General features: G+C 42.7%; 1 protein-coding gene across 1 annotated transcript in view; it reads left to right on the plus strand.

Annotated features, from left to right (window-relative positions):
• Positions 1 to 24,251, plus strand: part of LOC117526670 (solute carrier family 43 member 3-like) — a 59,156-nt gene that overhangs the window by 6,258 nt on the left and 28,647 nt on the right. Inside the window, exons 3-7 of the mRNA XM_034188723.1 lie at positions 8,361 to 8,407; positions 8,506 to 8,582; positions 9,834 to 9,926; positions 10,021 to 10,160; positions 10,249 to 10,415. Coding sequence (XP_034044614.1) covers positions 8,361 to 8,407; positions 8,506 to 8,582; positions 9,834 to 9,926; positions 10,021 to 10,160; positions 10,249 to 10,415 — 524 coding nt within the window. The remainder of the gene's footprint in view (positions 1 to 8,360; positions 8,408 to 8,505; positions 8,583 to 9,833; positions 9,927 to 10,020; positions 10,161 to 10,248; positions 10,416 to 24,251) is intronic.

A 24,251-nucleotide genomic window follows, 5' to 3' on the forward strand; every position in this document is an offset into this window, starting at 1 on the left:
AGTGCACAGGTGTGCCTTAGACTGTCCACAATAAAAGGCCACTCTGAAAGGTGCAGTTTATTGGGGGGGATACCAGTCAGTATCTGGTGTGACCACCATTTGCCTCATGCAGTGCAACACATGTCCTTCGCATAGAGTTGATCAGGTTGTCAATTGTGGCCTGTGGAATGTTGGTCCACTCCTCTTCAATGGCTGTGCGAAGTTGCTGGATATTGGCAGGAACTGGTACACGCTGTCGTATACGCCGGTCCAGAGCATCCCAAACATGCTCAATGGGTGACATGTCCAGTGAGTATGCCGGCCATGCAAGAACTGGGACATTTTCAGCTTCCAAGAATTGTGTACAGATCCTTGCAACGTGGGGCCGTGCATTATCCTGCTGCAACATGAGGTGATGTTCTTGGATGTTGGCACAACAATGGGCCTCAGGATCTCGTCACGGTATCTCTGTGCATTCAAAATGCCATCAATAAAATGCACCTGTGTTCTTCGTCCATAACAGACGCCTGCCCATACCATAACCCCACCGCCACCATGGGCCACTCGATCCACAACATTGACATCAGAAAACCGCTCACCCACACGACGCCACACACGCTGTCTGCCATCTGCCCTGGACAGTGTGAACCGGGATTCATCCGTGAAGAGAACACCTCTCCAACGTGCCAAACACCAGTGAATGTGAGCATTTGCCCACTGAAGTCGGTTACGACGACGAACTGGAGTCAGGTCGAGACCCCGATGAGGACGACGAGCATGCAGATGAGCTTCCCTGAGACGGTTTCTGACAGTTTGTGCAGAAATTCTTTGGTTATGCAAACCGATTGTTTCAGCAGCTGTCCGAGTGGCTGGTCTCAGACGATCTTGGAGGTGAACATGCTGGATGTGGAGGTCCTGGGCTGGTGTGGTTACACGTGGTCTGCGGTTGTGAGGCTGGTTGGATGTACTGCCAAATTCTCTGAAACGCCTTTGGAGACGGCTTATGGTAGAGAAATGAACATTCAATACACGAGCAACAGCTCTGGTTGACATTCCTGCTGTCAGCATGCCAATTGCACGCTCCCTCAAATCTTGCGACATCTGTGGCATTGTGCTGTGTGATAAAACTGCACCTTTCAGAGTGGCCTTTTATTGTGGGCAGTCTAAGGCACACCTGTGCACTAATCATGGTGTCTAATCAGCATCTTGATATGGCACACCTGTGAGGTGGGATGGATTATCTCAGCAAAGGAGAAGTGCTCACTATCACAGATTTAGACTGGTTTGTGAACCATATTTGAGGGAAATGGTGATATTGTGTATGTGGAAAAAGTTTTAGATCTTTGAGTTCATCTCATACAAAATGGGAGCAAAACCAAAAGTGTTGTGTTTATATTTTTGTTGAGTGTAGTATTTGGTGTTGTCCACAGTAATCTCACTTAATGCAAACTTCACCTTCATCTCAGCAAACCAAGCCAAAGCTGACAACTCCATGAACTCTGGAAGCTTCAAATACCCAGTGATTGCCATCATGATAATTCAGAATGTCCTTTAAAAATGGCAAAAAGACGATTGTCAGGGTCACCAGTGTGGAAATTGTGATGGGTGAAAAAGATGGACAATTTCCCACAATGATGTGTCATTTTTTCCATGTTCAATGTTTAGTTTATTTTCAATTTATTTCATTTACGAAGTGCCAAATTACTTCACACAAGTAAGGTCTAATCTTACCAACCCCAAAAGTAAGCACACAGGTCACAGTGGTACGGAAAAACTCCGTCTGATGATATGAGGAAAAAATCTCAAGCAGACAAGACTCAAAGGGGTGACCCTTTGTTTGGACCATGCTACCGACACACTAGACAATAAAAATATACAAGAAATTTTAGGAGTCCATGCTGGTGTCCAGGACAGCAGGCTTGCAGAAGACACCCATTCCCACTTCTGCATGGAGCCGCACCTCAAAGAAAGACAGAGAAATAAAAACAGAATCAGGCAGCAGAAAGACTACAAATAAGGTTTTAAGATTATTAAAGATATTAATAAGATTTTTGGGATCAATAAAGTTGTCTGAAGTCTGAAGTCTGAAGATATAATTTGTCAACATTAAGCAAAAAACAAAGAAACAAACAAAAAAACAAAAACAGAAGAAATACTAAGGTGATCGCCAACCACTAGCGCTAAGCTTCACTAAAAGACCCAGACTTTAGTTGAAGCAGCCCGAGAGCAACCCGCTCTGTTTACTAATAAAATGAATTTAATAGGGTAGGAAGCACAGTACCATAATATGACAGCATGCTAGCCATATGAAACAGAAAATAAGTGTGTCTTAAGTCTTGCCTTCATCATTCCACAAAGCAGGTGCACAATAAGAGACAGCTCTGTAACCCGCAAACTTTTTATTCCAATGTTAATATTAAAAACTGAACAGAACAAACCATGGCACCTCCCACAAAAACACAATAGTAACGACACAAGAACAGCAAAGGAACAGTGTCCCTCTAACCCCTGATTGAGACACATCATGATGATTGTCAAACCTACAACACAGAACACACCATAAACGATAATAGTGCATGGTGAATTATGTCCAGAGTGTCCACTACATATTGAATTATGTACAACTGGTTAATGCATATTATCAAATTACTTTATTGTCAATCACTCCAACTCAGAAATAGGTTTTTCATCCAGCTGCACGCTATTTATCTAAGCTAGCTGGATAGATATGCTAAGATTAACTGGCTATATTGAGGTTTAAACTGTTCAAGGGAACAATTTGTACTATTCTAACTTGTAACAATTGCAAACTATAACAACAAAAGTATTCCTGTTTATAGAATAGTTTCTTTACAAGAAGCAGAAATATATATAGTAGTATTATATGACATAGCTAGCTAACAAGATAGCCATAACTATTTATTTCAGTCACTGTGTGTCAAGGTTTACCAAAATTGAGCTTACTGTAAAATATTTGTATGGATGACGTTTCAGCTCCACAATTTACCCAGAAATACTGATTCACATTTCAAGCGGTAGCTTTCGGTCTGTTATTCCAGCTCGATCTCACGTCAAGTTCACGATGGCATCACAAAAACTGATTTAATCTATTTCGGGATCCCAACATGAATTATAGCAGATGTTTGTGATGTATCATGAAAAAATTTTGTGAAGGTAGCACAACATTTGTGGAGTCACATGGTGGTGGTGGTGGGGGGTGTATTTAGGGTAAGGGTTGAAATTAGTCAACCAAGGGTAACCGCATTGTTAAAATGTAACACATTTTGTGACAATATCATGATAAAATCGTGAGACTGGGCTAGTTATTCCTGCAAGAGCTAAGCCTCTTAATGACTGGAATGTTTGGTCCACTTAAAAAATAATTGTCTATTATTTTACTAATAAAGTAAGTGTTTTATATTTCCAGTGGATTAGTGGTTAGCACTGCTGCCTCACAGCGAGAAAGTCCTGGAGTCACTTCTAGAGGTGGGCGATACTGGGAATTTTGGTATTGATCTGATATCAAGTAAATACAAGCCCAGTATCACCGATATTGATACAGATACAGATACTTTTTTCATATTTAAGCGTCATAGAGCCAAAGGATCCAAAAGACCTAGGGTAGAATTTTGCCAAACATTGTACATGACAATAAAATACTTTATTATCACAATCAACATTTTTGCTTAAAAAATATCACTCAACACAACTTAAAACAAAATCTCCTGAGGTAGAGTGCTCACAAACCACAATACAAGGGTGCGCTTCTCCGTGTTGTGTGACACAGCGCAGCGCTGCTCTTACAGACAGAGAGTAGACTTTGATGAATCTGCGTGCGCAGCAGTCAGTGCGTGCAATCAATCAATCAATTCAATCAATTTTTTTATATAGCGCCAAATCACAACAAACAGTTGCCCCAAGGCGCTTTATATTGTAAGGTAAGGCCAAACAATAATTATGTAAAACCCCAACGGTCAAAACGACCCCCTGTGAGCAAGCACTTGGCTACAGTGGGAAGGAAAAACTCCCTTTTAACAGGAAGAAACCTCCAGCAGAACCAGGCTCAGGGAGGGGCAGTCTTCTGCTGGGACTGGTTGGGGCTGAGGGAGAGAACCAGGAAAAAGACATGCTGTGGAGGGGAGCAGAGATCAATCACTAATGATTAAATGCAGAGTGGTGCATACAGAGCAAAAAGAGAAAGAAACAATGCATCATGGGAACCCCCCAGCAGTCTACGTCTATAGCAGCATAACTAAGGGATGGTTCAGGGTCACCTGATCCAGCCCTAACTATAAGCTTTAGCAAAAAGGAAAGTTTTAAGCCTAATCTTAAAAGTAGAGAGGGTGTCTGTCTCCCTGATCTGAATTGGGAGCTGGTTCCACAGGAGAGGAGCCTGAAAGCTGAAGGCTCTGCCTCCCATTCTACTCTTACAAACCCTAGGAACTACAAGTAAGCCTGCAGTCTCAGAGCGAAGCGCTCTATTGGGGTGATATGGTACTACGAGGTCCCTAAGATAAGATGGGACCTGATTATTCAAAACCTTATAAGTAAGAAGAAGAATTTTAAATTCTATTCTAGAATTAACAGGAAGCCAATGAAGAGAGGCCAATATGGGTGAGATATGCTCTCTCCTTCTAGTCCCCGTCAGTACTCTAGCTGCAGCATTTTGAATTAACTGAAGGCTTTTTAGGGAACTTTTAGGACAACCTGATAATAATGAATTACAATAGTCCAGGCTAGAGGAAATAAATGCATGAATTAGTTTTTCAGCATCACTCTGAGACAAGACCTTTCTGATTTTAGAGATATTGCGTAAATGCAAAAAAGCAGTCCTACATATTTGTTTAATATGCGCTTTGAATGACATATCCTGATCAAAAATGACTCCAAGATTTCTCACAGTATTACTAGAGGTCAGGGTAATGCCATCCAGAGTAAGGATCTGGTTAGACACCATGTTTCTAAGATTTGTGGGGCCAAGTACAATAACTTCAGTTTTATCTGAGTTTAAAAGCAGGAAATTAGAGGTCATCCATGTCTTTATGTCTGTAAGACAATCCTGCAGTTTAGCTAATTGGTGTGTGTCCTCTGGCTTCATGGATAGATAAAGCTGGGTATCATCTGTGTAACAATGAAAATTTAAGCAATACCGTCTAATAATACTGCCTAAGGGAAGCATGTATAAAGTGAATAAAATTGGTCCTAGCACAGAACCTTGTGGAACTCCATAATTAACTTTAGTCTGTGAAGAAGATTCCCCATTTACATGAACAAATTGTAATCTATTAGACAAATATGATTCAAACCACCGCAACGCAGTGCTTTTAATACCTATGGCATGCTCTAATCTCTGTAATAAAATTTTATGGTCAACAGTATCAAAAGCAGCACTGAGGTCTAACAGAACAAGCACAGAGATGAGTCCACTGTCCGAGGCCATAAGAAGATCATTTGTAACCTTCACTAATGCTGTTTCTGTACTATGATGAATTCTAAAACCTGACTGAAACTCTTCAAATAGACCATTCCTCTGCAGATGATCAGTTAGCTGTTTTACAACTACCCTTTCAAGAATTTTTGAGAGAAAAGGAAGGTTGGAGATTGGCCTATAATTAGCTAAGATAGCTGGGTCAAGTGATGGCTTTTTAAGTAATGGTTTAATTACTGCCACCTTAAAAGCCTGTGGTACATAGCCAACTAACAAAGATAGATTGATCATATTTAAGATCGAAGCATTAAATAATGGTAGGGCTTCCTTGAGCAGCCTGGTAGGAATGGGGTCTAATAAACATGTTGATGGTTTGGATGAAGTAACTAATGAAAATAACTCAGACAGAACAATCGGAGAGAAAGAGTCTAACCAAAAACCGGCATCACTGAAAGCAGCCAAAGATAACGATACGTCTTTGGGATGGTTATGAGTAATTTTTTCTCTAATAGTTAAAATTTTGTTAGCAAAGAAAGTCATGAAGTCATTACTAGTTAAAGTTAATGGAATACTCAGCTCAATAGAGCTCTGACTCTTTGTCAGCCTGGCTACAGTGCTGAAAAGAAACCTGGGGTTGTTCTTATTTTCTTCAATTAGTGATGAGTAGAAAGATGTCCTAGCTTTACGGAGGGCTTTTTTATAGAGCAACAGACTCTTTTTCCAGGCTAAGTGAAGATCTTCTAAATTAGTGAGACGCCATTTCCTCTCCAACTTACGGGTTATCTGCTTTAAGCTACGAGTTTGTGAGTTATACCATGAAGTCAGGCACTTCTGATTTAAAGCTCTCTTTTTCAGAGGAGCTACAGCATCCAAAGTTGTCTTCAATGAGGATGTAAAACTATTGACGAGATACTCTATCTCACTTACAGAGTTTAGGTAGCTACTCTGCACTGTGTTGGTATATGGCATTAGAGAACATAAAGAAGGAATCATATCCTTAAACCTAGTTACAGCGCTTTCTGAAAGACTTCTAGTGTAATGAAACTTATTCCCCACTGCTGGGTAGTCCATCAGAGTAAATGTAAATGTTATTAAGAAATGATCAGACAGAAGGGAGTTTTCAGGGAATACTCTTAAGTCTTCTATTTCCATACCATAAGTCAGAACAAGATCTAAGATATGATTAAAGTGGTGGGTGGACTCATTTACTTTTTGAGCAAAGCCAATAGAGTCTAATAATAGATTAAATGCAGTGTTGAGGCTGTCATTCTCAGCATCTGTGTGGATGTTAAAATCGCCCACTATAATTATCTTATCTGAGCTAAGCACTAAGTCAGACAAAAGGTCTGAAAATTCACAGAGAAACTCACAGTAATGACCAGGTGGACGATAGATAATAACAAATAAAACTGGTTTTTGGGACTTCCAATTTGGATGGACAAGACTAAGAGTCAAGCTTTCAAATGAATTAAAGCTCTGTCTGGGTTTTTGATTAATTAATAAGCTGGAATGGAAGATTGCTGCTAATCCTCCGCCCCGGCCCGTGCTACGAGCATTCTGACAGTTAGTGTGACTCGGGGGTGTTGACTCATTTAAACTAACATATTCATCCTGCTGTAACCAGGTTTCTGTAAGGCAGAATAAATCAATATGTTGATCAATTATTATATCATTTACCAACAGGGACTTAGAAGAGAGAGACCTAATGTTTAATAGACCACATTTAACTGTTTTAGTCTGTGGTGCAGTTGAAGGTGCTATATTATTTTTTCTTTTTGAATTTTTATGCTTAAATAGATTTTTGCTGGTTGTTGGTGGTCTGGGAGCAGGCACCGTCTCTACGGGGATGGGGTAATGAGGGGATGGCAGGGGGAGAGAAGCTGCAGAGAGGTGTGTAAGACTACAACTCTGCTTCCTGGTCCCAACCCTGGATAGTCACGGTTTGGAGGATTTAAGAAAATTGGCCAGATTTCTAGAAATGAGAGCTGCTCCATCCAAAGTGGGATGGATGCCGTCTCTCCTAACAAGACCAGGTTTTCCCCAGAAGCTTTGCCAATTATCTATGAAGCCCACCTCATTTTTTGGACACCACTCAGACAGCCAGCCAAGGAGAACATGCGGCTAAACATGTCACTCCCGGTCTGATTGGGGAGGGGCCCAGAGAAAACTACAGGAGAGAAAAAAAGCTTGAGTATTGATCTTATCACACGAGGATCATTCAATATCAGTACCAGCATTGGTATCGATATTATTTATATTAGGATCAATCCGCCCACCTCTAGTCACTTCCCACTTGTCTGTCCAGGATGTACCCCTCTGATCAGCAGTACATGTGGATTAATGCAGTCAGTCAGTGAGTGAATGAGTTTGCAAAATTGGGGTCAGCAACTCCATGAAAACTACATATTCAGCTCTGAAATATCAGGTTCTATGAGAAACACGTGATGAACTGTGAACTTACAATTTTAGGCCACATTGGCATCTTTTAAAATCCAATATAACATTATTACAGTTGGCTATGAAGCCTTGTTGTTCATCACATTATCCTGATAGCCACTGGATGTTGTTGCTTGCAGTTTACTGGGGGAAAATTGCTCAAATCTGATGGGTTCCCATCTCTAATATTACAGCTGGATAGATAATATCAATGATTTTAGTCTGTTGGAAATTTAATTTAATTTCAGATTTTTAGTTTTCTTTCTTTTATTTTTTTGACAATTCATAAAACAAAATTAAAAAAGTCAAACATCTCTACTTTAACAAGGTTTCCCAATCATCACCTAAATTATTTGGGTGGATGATTCATTTGTAGCAGAAGAATGTTCCATTTTTGACCACAAAAATGGAGAAAGACAATAAAAAAGTATAAATAAAGTAAATCTTTTTTTTTTTTCTCCTAGCAACTTTGACAGCTTAAAATGTAATCTATGTTTCTGTCATCATCTATCTGCAGATCTCTTTACACCTGCGGGACACTGATTGTCATTCTGTCGAACAAAGGTTTTTTTGTTTTAATAAATTCTACTTTTCTACCACAGATAAGAGCAGCATTGATTTGTCTCTCAGGCCTCTGATTCTCAGTTTTCTTTCATACACAGAAACATCTGTGTTACTGTATCCTGCAGAAGTGTTTCTTGGTTTGGCCGGATCAATGTTCTTCATGACCAATATTCAGGTTTGTGATCAGTCTACTTTAAACCACAAAATGAGTCTTGGCTGATTACAGTTTTTATTTTCAAACAGAAGCATTTTGATGCAGGTCTGTTTGAACAAGCAATTAACAGCTTTTCTAAGTGTCCCACTGATATATTTCAATGAATTAAATATAAGAATCTTCCATGTCAGTGGTGTCCCACATAATTCACTACTTGGGCCTTTATTGTTTACCATTTATGCAATTTATGAATATCTGGTGCAAAAATGTCACCTTTATGGGGCTTTCACACTGCGGGTGCAGATGTGTTACGCATCGCTTTTGTTATGTGCAGACGCAGGTTGAGGAGCGGACCAACGTCTGACCAAACCCAGCGCTAAATAACCAGAAAGCGGTTCCACAAACAAAACGATTTTATTTCCCCTCCAGTGCAATAATTAGTGTACAACATAAATATTTAGTTTGTCTGGCGGAGTGAAGGACGGCGCGCTCTCCAGCGCCCAAAAGGATCGAAGCCTCGGCGCTTCTGGACTCAGATTCACCGCCAAACACCCCCCAGGTGGACATGACAAACTGACTCCGTCCTCCTTCACAGGCACGATGTGTCAAACCCTGGCGCGGTCCTCAGCGTCTCACAAACGAACGTCACAAGGTCGAGTTCCCGGCAATTCTGCTTGAACCAGTCATGGCTTAAATGCAGAACGCCATCTCATTATCTGCTTCAGCTGAAAGTCTTTAAGTTTACACGTGAACATCCTCCACAGGTGCAGCTAATAATGCTGATGAAGGTGAAGGACTCTTCTGCCAGCACCTTCTCCACAGACAAAAACCAGTTTGCATACCACCTGAAGAGCAAAGAAAAGAAAACAACACAAAAACATCCCAGCCAAACCCCCCAACACACAACAGCTTTAAAATCCCTTACAGTACTTTAACCCTTTGGTGAATTTGACCTCACATTGCCAACTCAGGCACCTAATTAAATACACGTGCATAGGTTTTGTTGAAGTTGTAGTGGAAATCAAAACTTGACTTGGACAAGAGCAGACAAAAAAAGAATGTAAACACAGATATCATATCAATAATGTGCCAAGAAAAGGACCCCAGGCTGCACAGAGTCAACACAGGAGCTAAAGTCCTTCAAAGTGGAGTCCAGTGGAGTGTGTGTCATTTGGCAGGAGACTGACTAAGGAAACTTTAACGTGCATTCATGTACATGTGTGTGATGAGAGAACTGACGGGAACATAAATGTTCTCTTATTGTCCATTCAGGTGGGGAACCTTTTTTACACTCATCACTCGACCATCATCGGCATATACGAAGGACTCCAAACCACCTCTGCTGGGATTTTTGTCATCATAAAGGTAATGATCTCAGCTGCAAATGTACTTTTACTGGGAATTAACCACAATTTATTTGTATACAAATTTCAATGGGTCCTTTTGTTTTTTCTTAAAGTTGCTGCAGGAAGCAGGAGTGTCAGTCCATTCATCTTTTATTTTCCTGTCAGTGTGTTCCATTATCCCCATCATCCGGACCCTCTTCCTTTTGCCCTCTGGACACATCCCGTACCCGCTGCCAGAAACATACACTTATGGGTCAGAAATGTTTCAACCTTAACATCAGGTTCTATTCCTGTGCATTCTTCATGTTGTTTCACATATTAAATCTGTCTTCCTTTGACAGGATAAGATGTCCCATCCAAAGGGGAGGAAGAGAAGAGAGGAGCGAGCAGAAGAACCCTGAAAATGGCCGTGTACATAATAAAAATATGGAAAAAGGAATAAAACTTGTGGCTTTGCCATGTGAACAGGATGGTGCACAGACGCAGCATGAGCCCAAGGAAAAGGAAGGTAATAACTTTAAAATAAAACCTACATATGGCTGAAGCTCAGGGAGAAGACACTCGATCGTTTGACTTTCAAAGGAACCAGTCAATATCATAAATTATTTCTCTTGACAGTTGCTGTTTGCTGAGGATCTTCACAATTGGGCCTTGTTTCAGAAAGCAGGTTTAGTTAAAACTCTGAGTTTGTTCAGCCTGAAATGGAGGGAAACTCTGAGTTTTCTCTTTCAGAAAGGGATGTAAATTAAGCTCAGTCAGTTACTATGGTAACTTAGTCCATGAACTTAACCTGTCCAGAGCATCATTTTGTCATTAAGCCCGGAGTTTCTCTTGCTGTTTCAATTCCTCATTTATTGCTTTTCATAAGCTCCACCGTGCTTTGATACAAATATGGTGGTTGGGGGACTCCAAAGGAAAAAAGGTCAGGAACCAAGATAACCTATTTTTGGAATAATCATTGTGGAGTGGTGCAAGGGTTTCTGTTTAGGCATGATGGTCTGCATGGAGTACAGTGAGGCAAAAAAGTATTTGATCCACTGTCGATTTTGCTGAAGTTTTTCCACCCACAAAGAATGGAGAGATCTGTAATTTTTTATCGTAGGTACACGTGGGCACCTCTGCTATAGAAGATCTCTGTTAAACAAAGAAATCTCTCTTGCTGTCAATGATGATAGATGCTGCTGTTGAACAAGGACTGACAGAATTTTATTTTATTTTTGTATTACCATGAAAATGTCTCCAGACTGCTTTGGATCCCTTGATTGAGTGCTGGGCTGAGAAAGTTCCAGGGCTGGCATCAGTGTTTCTCTTCTCAGTGCATGAAAACTCTGTCTTTGAATTAGTCCACTCCAATTCCCTTATCTCTTAACTTATGTTTACTTGGAGACACTACAGTTACTGAACTGCCAACTAAACAATCTAAAACTATACTTGTAGCACTGACTACTGCCAAAAAAAAAAAAAAAAAAAAAAAAAACACTTTTGCTGAATTGGAAAAACAATCAATCAATATTAACCAATGGTCAAACCTCCTTTTAGAATATATATCAATGGAATAAATATCTGCTTCATTAAGAAACCAATTACCACAATGTAATGAAATATGGTCCTTATTTATCAACTCATTAAATTTGAATTGGAATTTGGAGGTCTAATTTTTTTTTTTTTTTGCCTGTTAGAGAATGCCACTCTTGCACCTCTTAAAGTACTGTATTAATATTAGATTATGACTTGTTTCTATTATTGTTGACCTACTGGCTTTTCTTTCTTGTGCTGCAGATCCAGATTGCAGCTCTTTGGGGTACGCTTGCTGTCAGAGAGTGACACCGTGTTCTATTTTCTTCTTGAAAATGATTGAATTGGTGGAGGAGAGAGCTTGTGTCTTCTGGAGTGGGTGGCCCCTCGGGTATGGTGGGGCCGTGCAGCCCGTGTGTGCGGGGATGGTTTGGCGTCCGGGTGTTTAGTCCTGGACTTGCTTGGGGATTTGGGGTTGGGGGCGGGGCTTCGGGTTTCTGGGGTGTTTGTGTTTCAGTGCTGCCTGGTGGCTCTGCGGGCTTCCTCTGCGCGGGGTTGGGTCAGGTGCTGGGCCTCACTCCCTTTCGGCTCCTCCCTTGTGGGGCATGGGTGCGCCTCTGTGCCGGGGGGGGGGGGGCAGCTGGCCGGCCTGCCTGTGGGGGCCCCGGTGCCACGCCGCAGGGGCTTCTGGTCTTATTGGAGGGTGGGGGCGGTGGTGACAGACGGTACTTGGGTGGCCATCGTTCCTTTTCATGTTGGGTCTGTCCGCTCTGCTTGGGGGACTGGGGTCCAGTGCCTCTCCCCTGGGCTTGGATCATATGTGGCCCTTCGTGCCCCTGCCTCTCCCTTTGGGTTTATGGGGCCCTTCTGGCTCCTTCTGGCTCCTCAGCTGCCCCTGCAGCTCTTGGGTCTCATCATGTGCATTCCCTGGTTTGGGGACTGCTGGGCGGGGTGGCTTGTCCATCTCCGGCTGCCTGGCCCCCTGTCCCCTTTGTTGGTGTGTTCTTCCCCTGTGCTTCTGGTGCTCCTCCGGCACTGCCTGCCTCCCCCATCTTATTTTTTCCCTGGTGCCTCCGTTGGGTCTGGTGGTGGGCCGTGGGGCCCAATGGGGCTGGTGTGTGTGGCCCCTGCACTGTGCCTCTCCATTCCGCCGGCTGCCTGAGGTTGGACCTCACATGTCACGCCCTTTAAATGCACTTCACCAGCTCAGTACATTTACGCACATCATATTGGGTTTTAAGTAGCACATTATAGGCTTCAAATAGCTTTGTGGTCAGGTGTTGGGGATGGGGTTGCAGGGCAGTCTGTGGCACAGCTGTGCACTGCAGCCTCCCACAGCGATCTCCATCCACCACTCCTGCCCTGCCATTTTAATGCAGACACTTTATTTCTACACATCTAGTAAACACATTCATTAATTTAGAGTCGGGGTCACTAGGCAGTGGAGAGTTTGCAGGACAGGCTGGGGTGCAGCGGTGTGCCACGGCCTCCCACGGCAGTTTGCCACCTGCTGTCTCCTGCCCTGCTTTTAATGCAACACTTTATCATTGCTCACTTAGGGGGTCGCACACAGCAAGGGAAATTAAGTAAAACAACTACAGAGGAAAATAAGTATTTGAACACCCTGCGATTTTGCAGGTTCTCCCACTTAGAAATCATGGAGGGGTCTGAAATTTTCATCTTAGGTGCACGTCCACTGTGAGAGACATAATCTAAAAAAATAATAATCCGGAAATCACAATGTATGATTTTTTTAATAATTTATTTGTATGTTACTGCTGCGAATAAGTATTTGAACACCTGTGAAAACCAGTGTTAATATTTGGTACAGTAGCCTTTGTTTGCAATTACAGAGGTCAAACGTTTCCTGTAGTTTTTACCAGGTTGCACACACTGCAGCAGGGATTTTGGTCCACTCCTCCATACAGATCTTCTCTAGATCTTTTGGGTTTGGAGTTTCAGCTCCCTCCAAAGATTTTCTGTTGAGTTCAGGTATGGAGACTGGCCAGGCCACTCCAGGACCTTGAAATGCTTCTTACGGAGCCCCTCCTTAGTTGCCCTGGCTGTGTGTTTGGGGTCATTGTCATGCTGGAAGAACCAGCCATGGCCCATCTTCAATGCTCTTACTGAGGGAAGGAGGTTGTTTGCCAAAATCTCACAATACATCCATCATCATCCTCCCTTCAATATGGTGCAGTCGTCCTGTCCTCTTTGCAGAAGAGCACCCTCAGAGTATGATGTTTCCACCCCCATGCTTCACGGTTGGGATGGTTTTCTTGGGGTTGTTCTCATCCTCTAAACATGGTAAGTGGAGTTGATACCAAAAAGCTCTATTCTGGTCTCATCTGACCACATGACCTTCTCCCATGCCTCCTTTGGATCATCCAGATGGTCACTGGCAAACTTCAAACGAGCCTGGACATGTGCTGGCTTGGGCAGGGGGACCTTGCTGCCCTGCAGGATTTTAAACCATGACAGCATCATGTGTTACTAATGTAATCTGTGTGACTGTGGTCCCAGCTGTCTTCATATCACTGACCAGGTCCTCCTGTGTAGTTCTGAGCTTTCTCAGAATCATCCTTACCCCACAAAGTGAGAACTTGCATGGAATCCCAGACTGAGGGAGATTGACAGTCATCTTGTGTTTCTTCCATTTTCTAATAAATAATCATAACAGTTGTTGTCTTCTACCAAGCTGCTTGCCTGTTGTCCTGTAGTCCATCCCAGCCTTGTGCAGGTCTACAGTTTTGTCCCTGGTGTCCTTAGACAGTTCTTTGGTCTTGGCTATGGTGGACAGGTTGGAGTGTGATTGATTGAGTGTGTGAACAGGTGTCTTTTATACAGGTAACAAGTTCAAACAGGTGCAATTAATACAGGTAAAGAGTGCAGAATAAGAGGGCTTCTTAAAGAAAAATTAACAGGTCTATGTGAGCCAGAATTCTTGCTGGTTGGTAGGTGTTCAAATACTTATTTGCAGCAGTAACATACAAATAAATTATTAAAAAAAATCATACATTGTGATTTCCAGATTTTTTTTTTTTTTTTTTAGATGATGTCTCTCCCAGTGGGCATGCACCTAAGATGAAAATTTCAGACCCCTCCATGATTTCTAAGTGGGAGAACTTGCAAAACCACAGGTTGTTCAAATACTTATTTACCTCACTGTATGGTGGGGTTGGCAGGTAGGGTGAGCGTGGCATGTGGGGTTGGCCCCGGGTGGCTGTGGATGTCTGGGGTTCTGCTGTGGTCTTGGGGCCCTACTCTGGGGCTTGTGGGGCCAAGGGTCCCGCAGCCCTTTGGGGGGGGGGGGTTGCGGTGGGGCATGGGTGTTGGCACTGGGGGGTGGACGGCTGCTGGGGGATTTGGGGTTCTTGGTCTCTGTGTGTTGGGGTGTTGCCCCGCTCTCGCATGGGCGGTCTTACGATCTTGTGCTTTGGTGTCTTAGGTGGGGTCTGGGGTGGGGGTTTTATTGGGTGCTGGGGTGAAGTTTTGGGGGGTCCTGCTGGCTGCGCTGGGGAGTCTTAGGTATTGGGGGGATGCTCGTGTGCTTCGTGGCCCAGGGGATTGGATCTCACCTCTTGTTTGGGGGCTGGGCCCCACCCTCCTATGGCTCGGTGGTCCCTGCCCGCACTTTGGGTTCAGTTGCAGTGGCTCCTTTGCCCCCATCCCCGGCGCCACTCGCTCCTCCCTTTGGGGGCCGTGGTCTGGGTGGTGTGGTTCTGAGGCCCCCTTCTGGTGGGCCCATGCCGGCACCCTGTGTGCATCCCTTGGTTATGGTGTTGCTTCCTGTGCCCCCATGGGGGAGCAATGTGGGGGGTGTGATCCGGCGCTGCCAGGCTGTTCCCCTGGTGGTTCATCATGCTGCCCAGTTGGCTCTGGTGGCTGCCCTTCCTAGCCCTGTGCCCTTCCGCTGCCCTTTTTCTCCTGGTTTCCCCTGGAGCCCTGCATCCTGGACCCTTTTCTGTTGTTGCGTGCAGTCAGCTGTATGGCTTCTGACATTCCGGAGTGGCCCACGTCATATGGCAAGGTTCTGTACTTTTGTCTTGGCACAACACACCAGTCACAGTAATGATTGGATATTTAGCTGCGATCTGGGTCTTTGTGTGTGGATGGTTATGGTTTGTGGCCATCACCACAATTTGGTTTTGGGTGCTCTCAAGGGGATCAAGACTCTGATGTCCTAGATTCGGGTATGGATGCTCACTAATTAGTCAACAGACTATTGCTGTCACTACTTGTTCATGTGTGGTTGTTTGTCCTGGTAAGTTGTATGGTTGGGGCCCCATCTCCTCGGTATCTCACTTGTCATCACTTCACAACTATTGCCTTCACCACTTGTCTTTCGTTCTTGTCTGTCTTCGTGTTGTTTTGGTGGTCGGCCCTTCTTGATAGAAGTTGTCGGTTGGCTTTGAGTAGGATGGAGTAGGCTGATCGGGAAGGATGGGGGTCACACACACACACCATGTTCACTCACGCACTACATACCTCCTGTCTTGCAAGAATAAATTACATATATATGTATTAATGTACATAAATGGTTCTGCCAGTGTGGCATTTACCATTACTATGTATGCAGACAGTGGGGGGGTAGAATTAGTCCACTCCTTTGGTTTACTTATGAAATGTTGGCCAGAGATGGAAAACTGCGGCTTCAGAAAGTAAAAGTCCAGCCACATATTTGTTCCATCTTCCTAATAAACCAGCTGATTGTAATTAGTTCAGCTCTTCAGGTAGGTGGATGAGCTAATTATTTAGATCACCTGTTTTAGGTGCACAGGTAGAAGCAATACATGGGAGAGTTTTTACTTTCTGAAGCCGGAGTTTTACACCTCTGATGTTGGCTAGTTCCCTGAGGCAGCAGTCCAGTTTGTAATGGTGGCTTGCAATGACAACTCCTGGATCTGCTGCAGTTGACTTTGTGCCATTGGATTGAATGCCTTTGACATTGGGTCTAAGGTGTTTGCAAATGTAGATTTTCTCATTTCTCTTTCCAAATAAGAATTCATTATTTTCAACATCTTTGAATGACTATCAAAAGCCTGTAACACTGCAATTTCTGCTTGAATGTTCCCTGGCTACGTTTGAAATGGAAACTTCACACTTGTCTTACGGTGGAGTCAGAGGAACCCCAGGTCTCACAGGTCTCACGGGTCCACTAGTCCCAGGATGCAACTAGTCCTATGGTTCACTAGTCCAGCTTAGAGTTAGGGTTATGAGTTAGTGTTAGAGTGAACTTTAAAATCTTTTGGGGGTTGTAATGTACACCATCAAATAATATAAGAAGTTAGAACCAGTGGCCCGTAGGACTAATGACCGTAGGACCAGTGGACCCTATGACCAGTGGACCCTCGCCATCCGAAATACCATCCTCTGGGATAGTACCGTCATCAATATTATGGTCATTAGCACTGTTAATTGCATTTTGTTTAGCAACATTGATGACATTTTGTTAAACACATGATACGCATTATTGTACCTTACCAATGATGTCATTATTGTTCAACATTCTGGCTTTGAACCACACCTCGTGTTTTTCTTGTTCAGCCTCAGGTAACATACCCATCACAGAATTGTGGACACACTTTGCTTCATCACATAATTTTACAAGATCATCAAAAAGCAAGTTAAACCTGTAGTTTATCTTCCCTTTGTATTAGCTCTTCCTTCTTTAATTTTTTTTATTGCTTGCCTTATTTAGCTTTACTCTCCTGTCTTTTGTAATTGTTCAGTATTTTCAACAGTTGCTTTAGCAGTTAATTTAACATGCCTTTTTCTTTGGCCCTTAACTTATCCATGCCACTTGAAATGTTGCTCAAATCAGCGGCTGGCTCAGCGGGCCTTTCCTTGATTTTATCTGCCTCCATAGCACAGATTCAATGTTTGTAACGAGCTCCAAATAATAAAGTAGAAAAATAAATTGCAAGTTTGCCACAAGGCAGCAACATTACCCACTCTGACCGTCACCAATGCATCTTTTTTTGCACACTTGATGGAAAATGTGGCCTCAGTGCCGATGAGATTTTGACTATTTTTAATTCCACATGCACAGAGATCTTGGACTGTGTTGCTCCTGTTAGGCCAAGGCGCTCTAAACCACGCTCACAGCCATGGTTAAATGAGTCAACGCGTGCACTCAGACGCCCATGTCAACATGCTGAGAGAAAATGGAAGAAAGATTATTTTGTTGTATCTTGACAAATTCTTCTTGGCTGTATGTTTACTTATCAGAAAACTGTCAAGGCTGACAAAGCAACCTATTTCTCTACTTTAGTCAGAAATAATTGCCATAAGCCTCAGATCCTGTTCAATGTCTTGAACTCTCTTATTAATCCCAGTGATGTCCCCCCTCTTGTGCCAACACCTACACTCTGTAACAATTTTTTTTACGATTTTTTTTTTTTTTAATCACAAAAGTTCCCTTAGGAGCTGATTTAGACATTAGGCCCATCACACATTTTTCTCTGTACTCTTCTGCCTTCAGTCACTTCAAGCCTTTGTCGTTCTCCCACCTTTCTGACGTAGTCAATCATCTGCATCCTACAAATTGTTCTTTAGACATCATTCCTCCTCCTCTCCTCAGAGAAGTTTTTGACTCAGTGGGAGCCACCATTTTGTTGCCGGTTAACACCAGTCTTACCTCTGGCTGTGTGCCTTTAGCTTTTAACCATGCTGTGGTGAAACCTTTAATTGAAAAGAAAAATGGCGATTCTTCCATCTTTTCAAATTTTAGGCCTATATCTCAACTCCCCTTTTTATCCAAGGTGTTAGAGAGAGAGGTCTCCATCCAGTTGAAGTCATTTTTAGCCCAGCACGATGTTCACGAAAAGTTTCAGTCTGGCTTCAAACCCAGTCTAGCACCAAAACCACTCTACTGGGAGTTTTTGATGATTTAATTTTAGCTGCTGACTCAGGTAGTCCTGCCATCCTGATGCGTTTAGGCTTGTCAGCTGCCTTTGACACAGTGGAACATGTGATTCTGCTGCATTGTCTCGAGCAGTGTGTGGGCATTACAGGCTCTGCTCTCACCTGGTTTAGTTCTTACCTCAATGAGCGGAGCTGTTCTGTGCAGCCAGGCAACTTTTCTTCAGATCTACCCCACTGACCTGTGGAGTCCCTCAAGGCTCCATTCTAGGTCCTATTTTCCTTTTGTACATGTTGAATTGTCATCACTCGGTTAATGCGATCTGACGTTTTGATATTTCAACAGTTTCATTCCAGCCCAGGAGGCTAGTGACTGCACACTTTGGATGACAATTAAACTCCTTCAGTGTCATTAATGTAATGCTATAGTTTTTTTGACTTGTGTAGAGGCTAAGTCTGCACTTAAAGCCTCTACAGGTTGGCTGGACTGGCACTTCATTGATGCTAAAGTTAAGCTAATCAAATAAGCCGTTGCATCAGAATTTTGGCTCTCTGTTGGGACTGTTTACACAGAGACTGCTACCTGCTGCTTTGGACTTTGAACCAACAGTCTTTTTCAAGACTTTTTTACTTTTTTACTTTTTTTTACTTTTTCACTGTGCTCCAACGCCTAAGGAAGACCTCTAACGGTCGAAACATCGTGACGGAGCACTTTTATCAGCTAACTTTCATCAGCGTTGGCAAGCTAACTAGCTCGTTTTTATTTTTTTTTAGCACTGTTGTCGTGCGGCACCTGTGCTGCTCCACAGCGTGTTTAGTCGATTTTTATTTTATTTGAGCACCGTTGTCGTGCATTCGCTGTTGTCGTGCGTTACCTGTGCTGCTTCATGGCCTGTCTGGTGCCTTAATTAAGGCACTCCTTCTGCTGAATCACCTCTAAATTATTTACACATTATTCACTTTGTGTGTTTTTAGGAATCCGCTAGGTTGCGTAGCTACTAGCTCTTAGCCGATTTAGCATGGCGGCTTCTCCTGTCTCTCCCGTACTTTTCTGCTCTGGGTGTGAAATGTTTAGTTATTCCTCGGCCTCCTTTAGCAGTAACGGTACTTGTAATAAGTGCAGCTTATTCGTAGCTTTGGAGGCCAGGCTGGGCGAATTGGAGACTCGGCTCCGCACCGTGGAAAATTCTACAGCTAGCCAGGCCCCTGTAGTCGGTGCGGACCAAGGTAGCTTAGCCACCGTTAGTTCCCCCCTGGCAGATCCCGGGCAGTCGGGAAAGCAGGCTGACTGGGTGACTGTGAGGAGGAAGCGTAGCCCTAAACAGAAGCCCCGTGTACACCGCCAACCCGTTCACATCTCTAACCGTTTTTCCCCACTCGACGATACACTCGCCGAGGATCAAACTCTGGTTATTGGCGACTCTGTTTTGAGAAATGTGAAGTTAGCGACACCAGCAACCATTGTCAATTGTCTTCCGGGGGCCAGAGCAGGCGACATCGAAGGACATTTGAAATTGCTGGCTAAGGCTAAGCGTAAATTTGGTAAGATTGTAATTCACGTCGGCAGTAATGACACTCGGTTACGCCAATCGGAGGTCACTAAAATTAACATTGAATCGGTGTGTAACTTTGCAAAAACAATGTCGGACTCTGTTGTTTTCTCTGGGCCCCTCCCCAATCAGACCGGGAGTGACATGTTTAGCCGCATGTTCTCCTTGAATTGCTGGCTGTCTGAGTGGTGTCCAAAAAATGAGGTGGGCTTCATAGATAATTGGCAAAGCTGCTGGGGAAAACCTGGTCTTGTTAGGAGAGACGGCATCCATCCCACTTTGGAAGGAGCAGCTCTCATTTCTAGAAATCTGGCCAATTTTCTTGGATCCTCCAAACTGTGACTGTCCAGCGTTGGGACCAGGAGGCAGAGCTGTGGTCTTATACACCTCTCTGCAGCTTCTCTCCCCCTGCCATCCCCTCATTACCCCATCCCCGTAGAGACGGTGCCTGCTCCCAGACTACCAATAACCAGCAAAAATCTATTTAAGCATAAAAATTCAAAAAGAAAAAATAATATAGCACCTTCAACTGCACCACAGACTAAAACAGTTAAATGTGGTCTATTAAACATTAGGTTTCTCTCTTCTAAGTCCCTGTTGGTAAATGATATAATAATTGATCAACGTATTGATTTATTCTGCCTAACAGAAACCTGGTTACAGCAGGATGAATATGTTAGTTTAAATGAGTCAACACCCCCGAGTCACACTAACTGTCAGAATGCTCGTAGCACGGGCCGGGGCGGAGGATTAGCAGCAATCTTCCATTCCAGCTTATTAATTAATCAAAAACCTAGACAGAGCTTTAATTCATTTGAAAGCTTGTCTCTTAGTCTTGTCCATCCAAATTGGAAGTCCCAAAAACCAGTTTTATTTGTTATTATCTATCGTCCACCTGGTCGTTACTGTGAGTTTCTCTGTGAATTTTCAGACCTTTTGTCTGACTTAGTGCTTAGCTCAGATAAGATAATTATAGTGGGCGATTTTAACATCCACACAGATGCTGAGAATGACAGCCTCAACACTGCATTTAATCTATTATTAGACTCTATTGGCTTTGCTCAAAAAGTAAATGAGTCCACCCACCACTTTAATCATATCTTAGATCTTGTTCTGACTTATGTTATGGAAACAGAAGACTTAACAGTATTCCCTGAAAACTCCCTTCTGTCTGATCATTTTTTAATAACATTTACATTTACCCTGATGGACTACCCTGCAGTGGGGAATAAGTTTCATTACACTAGAAGTCTTTCAGAAAGCGCTTTAACTAGGTTTAAGGATATGATTCCTTCTTTATGTTCTCTAATGTCATATACCAACACAGAGCAGAGTAGCTACCTAAACTCTGTAAGGGAGTTAGAGTATCTCATCAATAGTTTTACATCCTCATTGAAGACAACTTTGGATGCTGTAGCTCCTCTGAAAAAGAGAGCTTTAAATCAGAAGTGTCTGACTCCGTGGTATAACTCACAAACTCGTAGCTTAAAGCAGATAACCCGTAAGTTGGAGAGGAAATGGCGTCTCACTAATTTAGAAGATCTTCACTTAGCCTGGAAAAAGAGTTTGTTGCTCTATAAAAAAGCCCTCCGTAAAGCTAGGACATCTTTCTACTCATCACTAATTGAAGAAAATAAGAACAACCCCAGGTTTCTTTTCAGCACTGTAGCCAGGCTGACAAAGAGTCAGAGCTCTATTGAGCTGAGTATTCCATTAACTTTAACTAGTAATGACTTCATGACTTTCTTTGCTAACAAAATTTTGACTATTAGAGAAAAAAATACTCATAACCATCCCAAAGATGTATCGTTATCTTTGGCTGCTTTCAGTGATGCCGGTATTTGGTTAGACTCTTTCTCTCCGATTGTTCTGTCTGAATTATTTTCATTAGTTACTTCATCCAAACCATCAACATGTTTATTAGACCCCATTCCTGCCAGGCTGCTCAAGGAAGTCCTACCATTATTTAATGCTTCAATCTTAAATATGATCAATCTATGTTTGTTAGTTGGCTATGTACCACAGGCTTTTAAGGTGGCAGTAATTAAACCATTACTTAAAAAGCCATCACTTGACCCAGCTATCTTAGCTAATTATAGGCCAATCTCCAACCTTCGTTTTCTCTCAAAGATTCTTGAGAGGGTAGTTGTAAAACAGCTAACTGATCACCTGCAGAGGAATGGTCTATTTGAAGAGTTTCAGTCAGGTTTTAGAATTCATCATAGTACAGAAACAGCATTAGTGAAGGTTACAAATGATCTTCTTATGGCTTCGGACAGTGGACTTATCTCTGTGCTTGTTCTGTTGGACCTCAGTGCTGCTTTTGATACTGTTGACCATAAAATTTTATTACAGAGATTAGAGCATGTCATAGGTATTAAAGGCACTGCGCTGCGGTGGTTTGAATCATATTTGTCTAATAGATTACAGTTTGTTCATGTAAATGGGGAATCTTCTTCACAGACTAAAGTTAATTATGGAGTTCCACAAGGTTCTGTGCTAGGACCAATTTTATTCACTTTATACATGCTTCCCTTAGGCAGTATTATTAGACGGTATTGCTTAAATTTTCATTGTTACGCAGATGATACCCAGCTTTATCTATCCATGAAGCCAGAGGATACACACCAATTAGCTAAACTGCAGGATTGTCTTACAGACATAAAGACATGGATGACCTCTAATTTCCTGCTTTTAAACTCAGATAAAACTGAAGTTATTGTACTTGGCCCCACAAATCTTAGAAGCATGGTGTCTAACCAGATCTTTACTCTGGATGGCATTTCCCTGACCTCTAGTAATACTGTGAGAAATCCTGGAGTCATTTTTGATCAGGATATGTCATTCAAAGCGCATATTAAACAAATATGTAGGACTGCCTTTTTGCATTTACGCAATATCTCTAAAATCAGAAAGGTCTTGTCTCAGAGTGATGCTGAAAAACTAATTCATGCATTTATTTCCTCTAGGCTGGACTATTGTAATTCATTATTATCAGGTTGTCCTAAAAGTTCCCTAAAAAGCCTTCAGTTGGTTCAGAATGCTGCAGCTAGAGTACTGACGGGGACTAGCAGGAGAGAGCATATCTCACCCGTGTTGGCCTCTCTTCATTGGCTTCCTGTTAATTCTAGAATAGAATTTAAAATTCTTCTTCTTACTTATAAGGTTTTGAATAATCAGGTCCCATCTTATCTTAGGGACCTCGTAGTACCATATTACCCCATTAGAGCGCTTCGCTCTCAGACTGCAGGCTTACTTGTAGTTCCTAGGGTTTGTAAGAGTAGAATGGGAGGCAGAGCCTTCAGCTTTCAGGCTCCTCTCCTGTGGAACCAGCTCCCAATTCAGATCAGGGAGACAGATACCCTCTCTACTTTTAAGATTAGGCTTAAAACTTTCCTTTTCGCTAAGGCTTATAGTTAGGGCTGGATCAGGTGACCCTGGACCATCCCTTGGTTATGCTGCTTTAGACGTAGACTGTGGGGGGGTTCCTATGATGCACTGTTTCTTTCTCTTTTTGCTCCGTATGCATCACTCTGCATTTAATCATTAGTGATCGATCTCTGCCCCCCTCCACAGCATGTCTTTTTCCTGGTTCTTTCCCTCAGCCCCAACCAGTCTCAGCAGAAGACTGCCCCTCCCTGAGCCTGGTTCTGCTGGAGGTTTCTTCCTGTTAAAAGGGAGTTTTTCCTTCCCACTGTAGCCAAGTGCTTGCTCATAGGGGGTCATTTTGACCGTTGGGGTTTTTCATAATTATTGTATGGCCTTGCCTTACAATATAGAGCGCCTTGGGGCAACTGTTTGTTGTGATTTGGCGCTATATAAAAAAAAAGTTGATTGATTGATTGAAATAAGCCCTATAAAGCTTACTTGTACATTTACGATTATGACATAAAAAAAAATGTACTGCATTTATATAGCACTTTTCCATCTGCATCAGACGCTCAAAGTGCTTTACAAATAATGCCTCACATTCACCCTGATATGAGGGTGCTGCCATACAAGGCACTCACTACACACCGGGAGCAATAGGGGATTAAAGACCTTGCCCAAGGGCCCTTAGTGATTTTCCAGTCAGGCTGGGATTTGAACCAAGGATCTTTTGGTCTCAAGCCTCACGTCTTAACCATGAGACCATCACCTCCCCTTCAACACTTATTTTAATAATTGATAAAAAGTAATCCAAAATGTCTAAGACTGTCCTTACATCCACAAACAAGGATACATGAAATTTAACTTGTCATCACTGGTGATAAGACATGGGTTTATGGATACAAAGTGGAAACCAGATCTCAGTCACTGTGTTGGAAATATCCAACATCAGCGAAGCCAAAGAAAGCACAGCAGTGTCAAAGTCATGTTGATCGTATGATTTGGGTCTGTTGGAGTGGTGCATTATGAGAATGCACAAGAAGGCCAAA

Source organism: Thalassophryne amazonica, chromosome 15 (assembly GCF_902500255.1).
Source record: "Thalassophryne amazonica chromosome 15, fThaAma1.1, whole genome shotgun sequence".
NCBI lineage: Eukaryota > Metazoa > Chordata > Actinopteri > Batrachoidiformes > Batrachoididae > Thalassophryne > Thalassophryne amazonica.